The sequence below is a fragment of the Podarcis melisellensis genome (genome assembly GCF_964234715.1).
Source record: "Podarcis melisellensis genome assembly, chromosome: 2".
Lineage (NCBI taxonomy): Eukaryota > Metazoa > Chordata > Lepidosauria > Squamata > Lacertidae > Podarcis > Podarcis melisellensis.
The window spans coordinates 7,002,532-7,018,458 of record NC_138529.1 but is presented as its reverse complement, the minus strand read 5'-3'; the positions used below and the strand labels follow the sequence as shown (position 1 = coordinate 7,018,458).

The 15,927-nt window shown below is 46.1% G+C and overlaps 1 protein-coding gene across 8 annotated transcripts in view; it reads right to left on the bottom strand.

Moving 5' to 3' along the window:
* FMNL3 (formin like 3) overlaps window positions 1-15,927 on the bottom strand; it is a 110,274-nt gene that overhangs the window by 58,302 nt on the left and 36,045 nt on the right. For all 8 annotated transcript variants that reach the window (XR_014165701.1, XM_081900714.1, XM_081900713.1 and 5 more), the window contains exons 2-4: window positions 3,783-3,866; window positions 1,601-1,681; window positions 650-726 (exon numbers count right to left, since the gene is read on the bottom strand). Coding sequence is in view for 7 of the 8 variants with exons in the window: in XM_081900714.1 (XP_081756840.1) it covers window positions 650-726; window positions 1,601-1,681; window positions 3,783-3,866 (242 nt within the window). In the remaining variant the exon portion in view is untranslated. The remainder of the gene's footprint in view (window positions 1-649; window positions 727-1,600; window positions 1,682-3,782; window positions 3,867-15,927) is intronic.

The following is a 15,927-nucleotide window of genomic DNA, read 5'->3' as shown; positions in this document are numbered from 1 at the left end:
AAACTCCACACCTCTTCCTCAGCAGCTGCATTTCGCCTGGGAAGCCACATATCAGCGAAAACCTATACAGCTTCTTTTATTATAGAAACCATCATCATTATATAACCCAAATTAAGAAGAAGGTGCTTATTCTCACACACACACTGAAAACAGAGAGAGAACCAAGTCAAGTTGGGAAACTGCACCACCTAATTAACCCATTTGCACACACAGTAAATCTCCTGCCCCCCGGCTACACATAGCATGTATGATCCACTCAAAATTAAGCGCTTTAAAATCCCATTGACTTCATTGGGAGAGATCTGGGCATGTGCTAAACATTGCCATTGGATCTCAAGGGGTTTAAAAATAGCTGGCTCATGCCCCACATAATTTGTGTGTCAATTGAAGCCTCTAGTTCTCACCGCTTAGTCCGCCTCCAACATGGATCTTGTTGCTCGCATTTCGGAAATGCCACTAGGTCAATAAACAGCCAATAAACAAAGACACACACCCATGTAATGTTGGCAGGATCTGGTGACTGCCTTAAGGCAAGAGAAGCCTTGAGCAGTCCTCAGAACACTGTGTTCACCGAGGCTAAAGAAGGCTGATGCAGAGCGTGTTAGAGCAGTAATATATCAGACCCAGACAGGGTCCACCAATGACTTACCCAATGTGGTTGGTCCTTAGAGAGATCTCCAGCTCCCTCAGCACTTTGGTGGATTCCTGCACCCTCCGACGGAACTTCTACAAGCATAAAGACCACACTTTACTAGCAGGATACAAGCAATTTACCTTCCTCATCTACAATCAAGCCTGCATATGAGGATAGGATCAACCATCGGGTTAAATGCATCCGTTATTTCCGTACCTCCATCTTTGTGTTTAATTCCAGCCCCTGCTTATATTCTCCTATACCCCTTGTTCTTTATACAAATAATACTACTTCTGCAAGAACTGGAGGGCCTGTGAGATTCCTTACTATGGCACAGACCAGGAGTAGCCATCTTGGCACCTTCCAGTTGTACCAGACTACAATTCCCATCACCCCTGACCAATGACCATGCTGGCTGTGGCTGATGGAAGTCTGAATCCAATAACACCTGCAGGGCCACAGATTCTCCACCTCTGCTATAAAGCCTAGCCTCAGAGTTTGCTTTTCAGGATGAGAAACTTGTCTCAGTGGAAAGGGCGCTGCCAGGCCAAGTGATATCTTGGCCTGGGATAGCTTCGTGTTCTGTTTTAAGGCCTCTATTTGAAGAAATCCTCAAATTGAAGGACCACCTCGCCCTAGTCTGGTAGTGGTATTAACAAAGGGAGAGCAGCGGCCTTGGCACCAACCAAGGAGCTGTGCTAGTGGGAGACAGCACATGGAGTCCTGCTAGCATTTCCCCCTCCATTTTGGCTCAGGGGTGTGTGTTTGGAGAATCCCCAGAGCCGTGGGCTGGGGAGGAGAAGGGAGGTTGTTCCTCTTGTGGCAACATGCACTGAGTGAGCTGCCCTGGAGGCCATCACTGTCATATTGCACGGCCAATGCTTTGTTTGATGTTTCCAGTCTTGTAAACCATTTAAATAATCTGTGAATGGAACTTGCATACATTAAATATTCTGAGCGTCTTACCTTCCGGGTGACTCCTGGGTCAAGGAAGCTCTTCAGTTTCTGAATGTATGTGTGGGGTGGGTTCTTCACCTGAAATCGTTCCTGTTCCAGGTCAAGGGTGGGCGGTGAAGAGGAAGAAAGAAGAAAGAAGCAGAAGGCAGGAATAATGATTGTTAGGTCTTCAAAAGCACAGAGCCAAGCTTGGCCTAGGTCACCACAGGGGAAAGGTCCCCACTATTTATTTGTTAACATAGCAAGCCTCAGGTTTGCCCTGAGTTGCACCAATGACAACGCTGTCTGGTGGCTTGCTCTTCCTGGGTAATCTGAATTCCAGATGCTCCTTTATGCCTGTACATCTAATAAGCAGGCTTATTGGTTTCAATGTCTTATGTAGATTTTTCCCCCTTCAATTTTGTTGTTCTGTATGGGGCAATGACATGGGACGCAGGTGGCGCTGTGGGTTAAACCACAGAGCCTAGGGCTTGCCGATCAGAAGGTCGGCGGTTCGAATCCCCGCAATAGGATGAGCTCCCGTTGCTCAGGTCCCTGCTCCTGCCAACCTAGCAGTTCGAAAGCACGTCAAAGTGCAAGTAGATAAATAGGTACCACTCCGGCGGGAAGGTAAATGGCATTTCCGTGCGCTGCTCTGGTTTGGCAGAAGCGGCTTAGTCCTGCTGGCCACATGACCCGGAAGCTGTACGCTGGCTCCCTTGGCCAATAAAGCGAGATGAGCGCCACAACCCCAGAGTCGTTCAAGACTGGACCTAATAGTTAGGGGTCCTTTTTATGGGGCAATGACAATAAAGATTATTGTATCGTATCATAAGCTTGAAAGGAAGCCATTTCCACTATGCTCCACCCATATACATTCTCTTCTGTGACCTTCTGTCCCGCTCAAATGCTAGCAAAATCTGCACCTTTCCCCTTAGGATTGCAACCTTAGGCAAGCCCCACTGCACTGCAGGAATTTACTTAACTTCTATATAAGCATACACAGAACTGGGCTGTAAGAACCTGTGGTCTCCCTCTCATGGTTTCGGACCAGTCTAAAGCAACATCTTCATCTGGGAACCCACAGGCGGAGAAAAACGTTATTCCATGAGTCCCCAGTCACTGTCCAAGGTGATTTATGGAACATAGGCTCTTGGTTTATTACTACAAATGCATTGCTGTAACCTGGATGATGAACCCACATATCTGTTAGGCCTTCCTTAAAGAGCAGGGGCACCTAACCTAATGCCCTCCATCAGTCCTGACCGCTGGCTATGCTGGCTGGGACCTGAGAGGACTTAAGAGGACAACAACACAAAGAGAGATAGCCATGGTGGCTGCTACTGTTGCAGCGGCACAAAGAGCTGCTAATAGGATTTGTCAACTGACTAGGGAAGAATGACATGGACCACTCCTATGCCTTTATCAGCACCTTGATCTGCAAGAACCTCCAAGTTGCTTATAACGTAGGGATAAGGATTATCACTTGCTAATATCTTCAGATCAAGCTGATGTTAAATGTACAGGAATAGGGGATGACTGAAAATAAATGGAGGGACAATTTCATCCCACTCTCTTCTACTCAACCTAAATTTTGTGGCTTTCTTGATTAGACAGGGAGGAATTGTACCACAGTGTATTATGAGTAACTGGGTGTGTCTATACACTGTAGGTAGGGGCCTGTAGAATTTTCTGAGCTCAGCAGGTAGGTGGCAGAATGCACAGGAGCCGAATGTTTTGGTCATGGTGCTGTGCAGATGCCCCGTGAAAAGTACATGAGCAAAACAGTTATGCTCCACAGTAAATGCCCGGCATGGAAGCAACCTCGAAATCAAATGAAAGAGCTTTTCCATTGCTTAGAAACTTTGGTAATTGTGCAGTATATAAATAGCTAAAATAATGTTATGGCCTGAAACAGGCCCACATGGAGGTCAGATGTTTACGTTTTCCCGTTAATCATGCGGGGAACAGGGATACCATTCTCATAACAACAAAGAATTAAGCAGTCGAGTAGGAAAAATGCATTATGATAAGGGGATCTGGTCTGCTCTTTTAAAGGGAGTCGAGGAACTGTAGCTCAAGGGGAGATGAAGTTGTTTCTGGCAGTGACCCTGTCTGAGTCATCAGCCTCTGCCATGATATGATTTGTAGCTTTAATGACAGAGTGGAATCTCACTCCATCAACAACCACCACAGGGCAGCCCCACCTTACCTGGTCGCAAATGAGGTCCCATTTCTTCTCGTTGTCATATTGTCGGAGGAGACGAGCCTTGTCAGGAGGAAGGTTCATGGAGCTCTAAGGAGAGGAGCAGAGAAGAAGAAGAAGAAGAAGAGAAGAAGAGTTTGGATTTGATACCCCGCCTTTCACTCCCCTTCAGGAGTCTCAAAGTGGCTAACATTCTCCTTTCCCTTCCTCCCCCACAACAAACACTCTGTGAGGTGAGTGGGGCTGAGAGACTTCAAAGAAGTGTGACTGGCCCAAGGTCACCCAGCAGCTGCATGTGGAGGAGCGGAGACGCGAACCCGGTTCCCCAGATTACGAGACTACCGCTCTTACCACTACACCACACTGGCTCTCCAGAGAGACAGGTGGTGTGGATGGAGTTCTTGGACTGCTTCCATGGAATACATTCTGGGAAGCATGGAAGGACTTCCTCTTTCTCTTGAAAGACATGGGATTGTGTAGACAAGACATGGGATTGTCAAGGAACATATTGGTTACATTCAGCAATGTGCTGACTTGGGGATGATGGTCAGGCTGGCAAACTGGTCTGGTCTGGTCTGGACAGCACAATAATCTACTGACTTGTCTAGTGTCCAGTATTTTAATCAAAAACATGCCAAACCCAGGAATAAAATTACTGAAATGAACCAATGGCCTTTTCAAGAAACGGCCCTCCTTTAATTTCAAATGTGCAACATGGATCCACATTTACAATGCAATCTTAAGCTTGCCTACTCAGAAGGAGGTGACCTTGAGTTCAATGAGACTTTCTCTCAGGTTAGACTTTATAGCAAGGGATAGCTAACTAACTCCAGTTCGGTCAATCTGTCAAGAAAGAAAGAAAGAAAGAAAGAAAGAAAGAAAGAAAGGAAGGAAGGAAGGAAGGAAGGAAGGAAGGAAGGAAGGAAGGAAGGAAGGAAGGAAGGAAGGAAGGAAGATTCCCCCCAAAGTAGACACAGTACTGAGGTGGGCACATCCCAGTCCACTGATGGGCATGCACATTCCCCTCTCTGCTTGATCATCAAATCAACCCTTTGATTAATGGGGAGGGGCTAGTAACCCCACTCTGTGTGTTCTGTGTGGCCATCTGTGTACTGCCTGGGTGTGCATGTGAGAATGTGCATGAGAGGTGGCCACACCCACTAGTGGCCCTCGGAAGGTTAGCCAAGGCTGCAAAGGTTTCCCTTGTGTAGGGCTGCCATACGTCTGGATTTCAAAGGTGGAATTGACAACCGGGGGGAATTTTCAAAATGTGGCGCTTTGTCCTGGATCTTAGGCAAGTCAATTAAAAAATCACGGGTTTTTTTGGCGTTCTTGAAAGGAAAGGAACTCAACAACTTTCGGGATGTCCTGGATTTTACTTTTTGAAATATGGCACCCCTTCACTTGTGCCCAAAAGGTTACCCGCTCCTGGTGAACAGGAATGCAGCAAAAATAAATAAATCATGCTTTTATATCCTTTAGCCTACATGTGTCTTCCACTCCTCATCTCTGTCTCCCTGTCTTCATCCTTTCCTTTCTGCTTCCCTCTCTGGGGTGACACACCAGATGAAGACCAAGGTCCTCAGCAACCCTGTACAGAGATACAGTGATTTTTCTATGTCTCTCACTTTTCTCCATCCTTGATAACATCTAGATGAAGCACGACTCCCCCTTGCCATAGGCACAGGCTGGTAGCCAGGGGAGTTACTCCTTGTAGTTAAATTTGAAAGCCAGGAGGGCTGATCCCTTCCAGGTCCTTGCCTCATTCAAGGTCCTTGCCTCTCCAACCCTGGACCAGCCAGTCTAGGAGTTTATAACGCTGCTCACTTTTTGGTAAAAGACTCAGGCATGCTCAATAGTATTTCCCTGTACTGCAGTAAGAAATTCAAGAGCGTAAGGAAAAAGAGAAGAGCCACCACGTCTCCTTCATACAAGGAGGAAATTAGGACATTTATTTATAGCTTTTTTGAAAGCATGTGTGCCACTTTTGGACTATAAAAGCAGTACAATGTGCCTGCAATATCTCCTCTACCAAGCCAAGGAAGTGTTCATTTGCAGGAAATTTAAGAAATCTCTAAAAATAAAACCAAACATGATTCACTCCAATACAATCATGAATGGGTTGTGGTGCCCTCAGCTACCAGAACAGCCCTGTTCCAGAGCTTCACACTGAAAACTGATACTTAGGAGCAGCTTCTGGGTATAATAAAGCCACGAAGAGCTAAAGGCTGCAGCACCCCTCACTCTGCCCTTCAGGCAAGAAGACCTGGATTTGAAACCACATGAACTTCAATTTGGGTTCTACTGTGAGGAGGTAGGATGCTGTCAAAGGGAAATAAGCATTTCCTGCATTGCCTCCTGGGCAGAGCTGTCACTCCAGTCCAGAAGGAGATTTCAATTACTGTATTTTTCGCTCTATAAGACGCACCAGACCATAAGACGTACCTAGTTTTTGGAGGAGGAAAACAAGAAAAAAATATTCTGAATCTCAGAAGCCAGAACAGCAAGAGGGATCCCTGCGCAGTGAAAGCAGCAATCCCTCTTGCTGTTATGGCTTCTGGGATAGCTGCGCAGCCTGCATTCGCTCCATAAGACGCACACACATTTCCCCTTACCTTTTAGGAGGGAAAAAGTGAGTCTTATACAAAAAATACAGTATCAACCAAGACGTGTGGCTTTCAGCCCTTTTTGCCTGTGGTTCGTTGTCCACAGTGGTCAAGGTGGAACCTGTTTGCTACAAGAAAGCTGCTAGCATGATATGGATGAACTGGTGAACGAATGAATGAACATCGTTCAAGTCTCCTGTGAGCCCAAAATGCCATCTGCAGAGAAGGCCGCCTGTTACATCTCCAAATGATTCTCTTTTCTGGACTTGCTTCCTCCAAATTAGCCTCCACCATGAATGAATCTGCTGGGTGTCACTGGATTCCAAATGCAAAGGTGCAGTAGAATTGCTCACTTTCAGGGGAGGGTGTCCTCTGCATCTCTTCATGAGTCACTGCTCTGGACTCAAAACTGTTGTTAATGCAGAAACCCAAAGAATAAGTGGGTTATGTGCTCCTCAGTGGCTCCAGCCCCAAATGTCTCATGCATAGTTCTTGTTTCTGGGCATTAAAAAAAATCAACTACTATCTAGTATTCTCCCCACACCAGCACCACCACCCATTAAGAGATCAAAACATCACATTGCCTTTTTAATTGAATGAACTATTCACATGACATTTCTAATTCAGGCTTTCCCCCTAACTCATCTCCCTTGCCCTGTATGAAAAGGGAAAGGAGGAAAAGGAAAATTCTTGAACAACGTGTATGAGAATTGCCAGATGGAATATGCCAGCAAAGGAGATGAGTGTATACGATGCTTTCAAGGGATGCCAGAAACCCACAGGCAGAGAACCGCCTGTCCCTGTCAATGCCTCACCTTAATCAATTCCTCATATTAAGAGACAGGTTTCACCCAGTCCTGTTATGAGTCTGGTATAATGGTTTGGCAATCACCGACTTCATTTTCTGTGGATATCTAATCAATCCCTTTCGGGGAAACTGCTAAATATTCCACCATGACTATTTCTTGTGGCAGGCAGTTCCACAGTTCAGCTTTCTGCAAACATTGCCTTTGGAGGCATTGTGCCTCAGCCTCTCCACTGGTAATCTAGAGGAAGATGAGAATTTGCTGACCTAAGTGGAGAAGGCTGTGAGTGTACACCAATAGATAATACGGTGCTAGTTTCCATTCCCAGGAGAGTGCTTTAATGCAATAACAGAGAGGACGGGTAAAGAAAGGTCTCAGGTTACACAGGAAAATTAAATAAAATGAAAAGCTGCGTCATGTTATAATGGGTTTAACAAACACAGTTTTTCAAAGCCTGGAACTTGTTCAACTGGGGCGGAGGGGAATATGCCCATCTGAAAATTATTTCAACCCACTTTTTAGCAGCCTGCTCTAATGTTCTCTTCATACAGGAGAACATGAGCCAGTCGCACACAAACACTCATCTCCACGTTGCCATCATACAGACTATAATCTTGTCCCAATCACACACTAATGAATACAGACACACATAAGTCTCTCTCTCTCACACGCATGCGCGCGCGCACACACACGCCCCATTGAGTTCACCACTGAGTGAGAGCCAACAACATAGAAGTCTAGAGGCTAGGTGGTTCCCGGGTCTGGCAAATGGGATGTCTGGTTACCCTAGAGAGGGTTTCGCTCCCCGCAAAGGAGCAGGTCCGTAGCAGTTAGCGGCTGCCAATATGCCACCAAGCCAGATTTAATGGGTTGCTTTTGACCTATGAAACCCTAAATAACTTGGGATCAGCTTGGCTGAAGGAGTACCAGTCTGAATACCAGCTTGCCCCCTGCATTAAGACAGTCAGACAGGGCCTTTCTGGTCATACCACAACCTGCAGAGATTCACCTAGTGGTGCCCAGAGGAAGGGCCTTTTCAGTGATGGCACCCTTTCTGTGGAACCACCTCCCCGTGAACTGAGGGAAACACCTACCTTAATGTAATTTTGGTCCTTGGTGAAAACACATTTGTTCTCTGATGCCTTTGCTGGTTGCTTATACCACCTGGTTTCTTTTAACTACCTGCCATTGACTTAGCGTCTGCCATTTTAGTCTGATTTTTGTTAATGGATTGCTCCTGGGTTTTACACATCTCCTTGTTGTTAGGTACAAAAGGTGGCATAGGAAAAAAATAAGCACACCATTTATTCCTGTTCCCATTCATGCACATCCCCATACATTTGCTTGCACCATTCACAAACTTGCCCTTTAGACAATGAACGTGCACACATTTATTCCTTCCTACCATTCCTGCTTCCGCCCAGTCCAGGGTTCCATCTACACACACACCCAGAACTGATTCATAACGGGGCCAGCTCTACTCAGGCTACCTGCCAGACTGAAAAGCCCGCAGACTCTGACTCACTCGCTCTCTGACTCCTTGGAAATGCAAGGAGGACGGGAGTCTCAACAAAGTCACTTTTGTTCTAGCGGGGAAGGAATCAGAAGTGACGAGAGCAACCACGAGAAGGCAAAGGGCCCACATTGCATTCCTCCAAATTGCTCTCAACAAAGCCCCTCCGGCCTCTGCAGCTGCCAGCTATGGAAACCTTTCTGACTTCTCCCCATGCCGGTAACGGAGGAGGAACGGCTGTGCATTGCAGGGGTCTCAGCATCAAATGGGTTGCAGGGCCCAAATCCCAACCTAGCGGATGCCCAGGGACTATGCCCATTACTTTTTAAGAAATCATGCCAATTCCAAACCATCAAGGCTAACTTAGTCGAAGAATAAACTTTGAGGGGGGAAATAAGAGGCACACTCCTTCCGTTGCAGCTCTGGCATGCGTGCCATCTGGTCTTAATCATTTCTAGTACTCCACTATCCTGTTCCCAACCCACAACTGTCCTGCGCTGTGAATTTAGAGGGAATGGGGAGGAGAGGCCCAAGCAGCTGTGCTGGGTGCAGTAGCAGCCACTGGTGACTCAGCCCCTTGGCCCTACCCAAGGGAATTGCTTCCTAGGGCTGCAGAGGAATTTGCCAGGGGTGGCTTAAACCAGTTAGATACCCTCAATGGATCCAATAAGGCGCTTGCCACTCGTGGTACCAAAGACTGTGGGTTGTGGATAACAGGGTTGGGGGGCTACGCTTTCCCTGATGAAGAGTAATACTAGACGGCCACCAACTTGGTTGGTTTTACCTCCACTGTTGGTCAGAAGCATCCTAGTTCAGAAGCATCCCAGCGCATGAGATTTCAGGGCCAAAACCTGAATGAAACCTTGGGGTGGTCCCTGCTAATGTCATGGGGGTGGACCCTGGAGACGGAGGTTAATTGGGAGAAGGGAGCAGGGGAGGGCAGGCCCCACTGCAACATTTTGTGGCAGCTCCCCCACTGACAGAAACTGAGGGTGGAATTCCTGCAGCCAAGTGCTGCATTTTGTTTTATTTTATTACAAATATTTAATGAATTAATGAAGATTCAAACATATCAGAACACGAGTACTTTTGTTTCTGCAATTTCGCATTGATGTGTGATGCCCTGTTCCCTCAGCAGTGAGTTCTTATGTCCCCTCACCACATAATCTTTGGGGCCACAGGCCCAACATTTGCGGGAGGTTGTGTTTGGCCAAAAGATGGAGCCAGAGAGTTGCAATGTTGACGCCCTTTGAAAGAATTGTCCTCAGGGACCCTCCAAATGACCTCTATGTGGAGCTTTCATCCAGATTTGCTTTCACAAAGCCTATGCAGGGCTGCGTTTATATGCAGTCTTTATTGAGAATTCGCTTTGATTTGTTTGCAGAGCAGTTACACTACAATGAGTTTTTCACCCGGATTATACCTTTTCTCATTAGCTATTCATTCATTCAACATTTTTCAATGCACTGTCTCATCACTTTCCAGACTGCAAGAAGTCCAGGTTTTTGTTTGCTTATTTAAAGTGGATTGATTTAAAGAGCATGTTGCATAAACCTAAAGTTCTGGCATTCAACCGAATCACTCCCATAAAATACTGACAGTCTGAAGACACCCTTAGTATAATGTGCTTCCGATTCTACTGAGCATGGTAAGACTTACTTACCCCATGTTGTAGCATAATAATAATAATAATAATAATAATAATAATAATAATAATAATAATAATATTTATATCCCGCCCTCCCCAGCCGAAGCCGGGCTCAGGGCGGCTAACAACAATAAAACAGTACAAAAGTACAGCACAAACAACACTCTAAAACCATTCATTATAAAATTAATTCAAATCAAGCCACTGGCAACCATTGGGCCAGAGCTCCGCGAAGATTGCAGAGGGAGGGAGTCAGGCTGTGCCCTGGCCAAAGGCCTGGTGGAACAGCTCTGTCTTGCAGGCCCTGCGGAAAGATGTCAAGTCCCGCAGGGCCCTTGTCTCTTGGGACAGAGCGTTCCACCAGATTGGAGCCGCAGCCGAAAAAGCCCTGGCTCTCGTTGAGGCCAGCCTAACTTCTCTGTGGCCTGGAACCTTCAAGATGTTTTTATTTGAAGACCGTAAGTTCCTCTGTGGGACATACCAGGAGAGGCGGTCCTGTAGGTACGAGGGTCCTAGGCCGTATGGGGCTTTAAAGGTCAAAACCAGCACCTTAAACCTGATCCTGTACTCCACCGGGAGCCAGTGCAGCTGGTATAGCACCGGGTGAATGTGGTCTCGCATCGAAGACCCCGTAAGGAGTCTCGCTGCAGCATTCTGCACCCGCTGGAGTTTCTGGGTCAGGCTCAAGGGCAGCCCCATGTAGAGTGAGTTACAATAATCAAGTCTGGAGGTGACCGTCGCGTGGATCACAGTGGCTAGGTCAGGGCGAGAGAGGTAAGGAGCCAACTGCTTAGCTTGGCGGAGATGGAAAAATGCCGCCTTTGTTATAGCTGCAATCTGCGCCTCCATGGAAAGGGAGGTGTCGAAGATTACACCCAAACTCTTAACGGACAGTGCTGGCACTAATTGCGCCCCCGCAATTGCTTAAGATACCGACCCTCTCTCTCTCTCTGAAACACACACAGAGAGAATGACAACTGGGACCAAAACACTGCAGTGCCAAGTATTTCTCAACCCTCCCTTCCACTGTCAAGTCACTCAGCACTTTGTGCAGGCAGTGAGCATGCTCAGTCCTTAATAGTCCTCATTACAGGGTCTCCCCCCCAAAAGTTTTTTTTTTTTGTACTTCTGCAAACGTTGGGGTTCCGCAAATCTGAGATTCCCCCTCCTGTAGTTTGTGGATGGTGCCATTCTGGCTAACGGTTGGCAGTCGGAGAATTAAGCTTGCTATTTGTAAATAGGCTGATTGTGGCCTATTGTACACAACTGTTGAAAGGATTCCTGAGACAACATAAGCGAAACACGTTGTACTGCTGGAGAAATGTTAAGTATTTCTTCTTCCTCTAGATTTTCAGCTGCATGCTGACTCTGACTAAACATCTCCAGGAGTCCTGGTTAGAACCTGGCAGGCAGGAGAAACCAAATATGACCTGTTGGCAATGAGAACGGAAAAGGAGCCTTCAAAAGGGGCCATCTGGTCCTGGACCTACACTTGGGACAATCAGAAACAAAAGCCTGCCTGGCCCCCTCATTACCCTCCAAAGGCCACATTCATCCCATCCTGAGCAGCAGCTGAAGAGGCATCTGACCTCAACCCAGGAGGAACGAAGGAAGCCTCTTCCTATCAGGTAAGGATGGAGGAGAAATTTAAAGCCAAACCTATCAAATCCACGCCTTCTGAAACAATATGCAAACCAAAACACAGCCATCCTTTGACATTTGCAGTCATCCGAATTTTGTGGTTTCCTCCTCCAACAAAGAAATGCCATACAGTACTTTTAATGCACGTCTGAAGTGCATTCTGGCTAGCTCTGTCATGCACACCCGGTGGCTGCCGTCTCCTCACACCTGGCCACGCTTAGAAGCACCTTAGCTTTACTAACGAAGTCGCTGTGGTGCTAAAAGGTAATTTCATTTATGCAAAGTCTCACTGCATCATAAAGACTTATGTTTCCTGTCTAAACCAACTTCCTGTGGTTCATCAACCGCAGACACGGAATGGTGCTGTCACTTATTTCCTGAACTGATAGAATTGGGGCTGGGAGGAGAAGCAAGGCATTCTGGGTAAGCATGCCAGATTTTTAGCTTAAAGAGTCTTTCTGCCTTGCCACCACATGAAATGGATGCCAGAGGGAGTACCTGCAGGCACCTGGGCGGGCGGGTAGAATAGGTTCCCTTTTCAGATTGTGGAGATAACTTGGGCAAGCCAGATTGTGCTTCTTGGCTTTGATTCAGGAATGATAGTTAGCCAGTAAATCTCAGATGAAGTGTCCAGCCCTTGATAGGCTTGCAAAAATGACCCTATGAACTGGCAGCCTGGGTTAAGCACTGCTAGATCTTGGCCACATTCCTTTCTAGAAGGCCTCTTGTGAGAGAAACAGATTGAAGTTCCCATGTTCTCGCCCTAAAGGAGAATCTAGTAGACCAGAAATAATGGTTGGGTGGCCTTCCTTGGAACTCCTGATTAAGAATGGCGGGATGGAGTCATACTGTTATTCATTCTCTTGCCGTGTTCTAAAATGGGCCTCATGTTGTGGGACACCTTTTGTGGCAATGGCCGGCACACACTCCCTGCCTCCCCATGTACGCACACACAATATCTCTTTGCTGAAAGCAGAAAATAAGCATTCAGACGGCACACCCTGCAAAGGCCCTTATCAACACAGTAGGCCTAAAGGGGGCAGTTGCTATGGCAAGTCTAAGATGCAAAAAAAGTCAAAAGTATAAACTGGGAAAAAATATATTATTTACTGCTGAATCAGGGCAACAGATGAAGCAATTCTATGCAAGGGGGAAATGGGAAAGAGATCTAGAAGGTAGGATCTGGAACATTAATGGAGATAGGTCTGGAATAAAGTCCAGACAAGTATCATCAGCTCCAATCTCATAAAGCTTTTTCAAAGTTCAGTGCCAGTGATACTTGGATACCCATAGGCAGAAACATTTATACAATAGATGTGGTGTATGATCCCTGTGTGGTATTGGCAATGCTATGCTGACTTTATGCATATGTATTTTGGGAATGTGTTTTGGAAGCAGGCTATAGGATTCCCTGGATGAATGACTGCATGTTTCACACCCTTTAGTGCACAAATGATCTTGTCCAGTTATCTGAGGGGGAGAGCTGCTAATGTAATCTTGGAGTTGGTTCTGAGCTTGCCAACTAGAGCAAAATCATGTATCAGCTGCAAGGTGGGGGGGGGGAGAGGGAGAGTTCTCCAAACAGCGACCTTGCAAAGGGTTCAGAGAACATGTGGTCAAAAATAGTTAGATCTAAACTGGCACATATTATTTTTATTATTTGTTGGAATGAGGAATATAATGACAGCGTTAACCCATATGCTGTGCTTTCAATATTGCGATGAAGACTCAGACTGTTACATAACAAGAAAGCATTCTGAAACATAAGCAGTTGTTTACAAAAGGAGCAGAGGGCAGTGAAAGGGGAGGAGGCATATAACTGAGTAGGGAGCTATTGTGGGGGCCAAATAAGAAGCCTCGGGGCTTCAGACTGAGCCCCTGAGCCAGCAATTACCTCTTCCTACCGCAGGACACATGCACCCAAGCAACAGAGCCCACGTAGCTTTGCCCCATGTGCTTCCGAGGTCGTGTGAATCAGCCCTTAGCAGCGTGGGTGACACATTCTTCTGAATTGGCCTTGCACCCATCTCAGTCAGACTTTCTGCAGAAGCTCAGGCAGCTGATTACTACAATGCATGGAGCTTTTCCAAACAAAGTTAAGATCCAGCCACTATTGTCATTCTGGCGTGAACGGGAAATGGAACGTCTTGCAGTCACCAAGTTCCTTCCCACCAGCATCTGAGATCTGCTCGAGGCTGCCTATCTTTTTTAGAATCAGCCAAAGAATAACAGCGGTTCAGGGCAAGGGTTGGCTGTATCCTTTAAAAAAGAAAAAAAGGAGGCTCCATTGAAGAAGAAGAGGAAGAAGAAAAGCGAGTGTGGGCGAGAGGAAAAACAAAAACAGAACAGCAGATGGTGGTTTCTTTCCAGCGTGGTTTTTTGTTTTGTTTTTTAAGTCAAGAAGTGGGGAGAGGGAATATTCCTGTTCAAGAGAGACAGAAACGGCATTGTTATAAAACTATGTTGCCCGAGAGGTAACAAGACGACATTAGCTGATCAGCTGACGCGCTGGGATAAGGGACTGCTTTTTAAGGAAGGAATGGTGGGCAAACATCTGTATTTTCAGTTGACACAAATGCCTGCCTGGCTGCAACTCTCAAACAAAAGGTAGAAATATTCTGAAGCATAATTGCCAAGCCCTGTCCCCACACCCTCCGGAGGCGAAGGAAGAGCAACATATGGGCAGATGAAAAGGGCTTTGGCCTGGCCAACACACACACACACAGAGAGAGAGAGAGAGAGAGAGAGAGAGAGAGAGAGAGAGAGAGAGAGAGAGAGAGAGAGAGAGGCATTTAACTGGTCCAATTTGGAGCATCTCCCAGGGGATAAAGGGAGACACACCCTGCATTAGAAAGCAGCAGGCCAGCAGAATGGGGGGTGGGAGGAAGGTGCAAAGGGGGTCTCAAGCTGCTTTCCAGAGGCCAGATTCCAGTGGTTTCAGTACAACTGATCTTGCCTAAAGTGTATTAGGTGAGATGGACAAATCTGTCAATTTTAGTTTCTCATTTTTTCAGCCTTTGGCGCAGTTCTCTCTATCAGCACATCAGGTTGCAATTTGAAAAGAAAAAGAAAGTCTGCATGAAAATCCGTCTCCTAATATATGCATTTCTGTAGTGTACACAATTACGTTTAGTATAGGCATTTTTGCATTCATTTTGCACAATGCATGCATTTTTGCAAGAGATTTCCCATTATATAATCCTTCTTATGTACATTATTTTATCTAATATGTGCATTCTTTGTGTGACCTTTCCCTATCAGGCTCTTTTTATTTTGGTACCCATTTTTTGAGGTTGGGAGATCTGTATTGCAGAATTCAACAAAGTGTGGATTTTGGAGGATAGCTGTGTTTCCGTTTCTGTATTGGTTTGGGAAGTGCAAATTACATACTTCTGCATTAATAAGTGAACCAAACCAATCTCGCCCTGTCCCTAGAGTTGGTATACCATAACAAGAGAGCTGGTCCTGAACTGGACCACCTCAGGCTACAAGTGAACCATCACTACACAAAGAAAACTTGAAGTCAGGGAGAAGGCTTCAAACTTAGCCTTTCCCCGTTACTTTTCTATGTGTAATGCTTTTGCTCTCTCTCTCTCTCTCTCTGTGTGTGTAGTGTGAAAAATTTAAACATGTTCTCTCTACCATGAAGTGCTGCAGCCCAGAAAAGGGTTTGGCATTTTATCTGTTGTTTGTGTGGATCAGGCCTTAAGAGAGAAACAGAAGAAGGATTGCAATAGAGGCTGGAATGTCTGTATCTATGAAGAGTTAAACGTCCAGATCTGCATACTTTTCTGTGGTCCTTCAGACAGAATATTCAAGTGGCTTCCTAGCCTAATACCAACCCTGTATTGTAGCCATTTCCAGAGGAGTAGCCATTGCAGCAAAACAATTCAAATAATTTCCACTTAAGAGTACACCCTTTAAACTAATGGAGAGA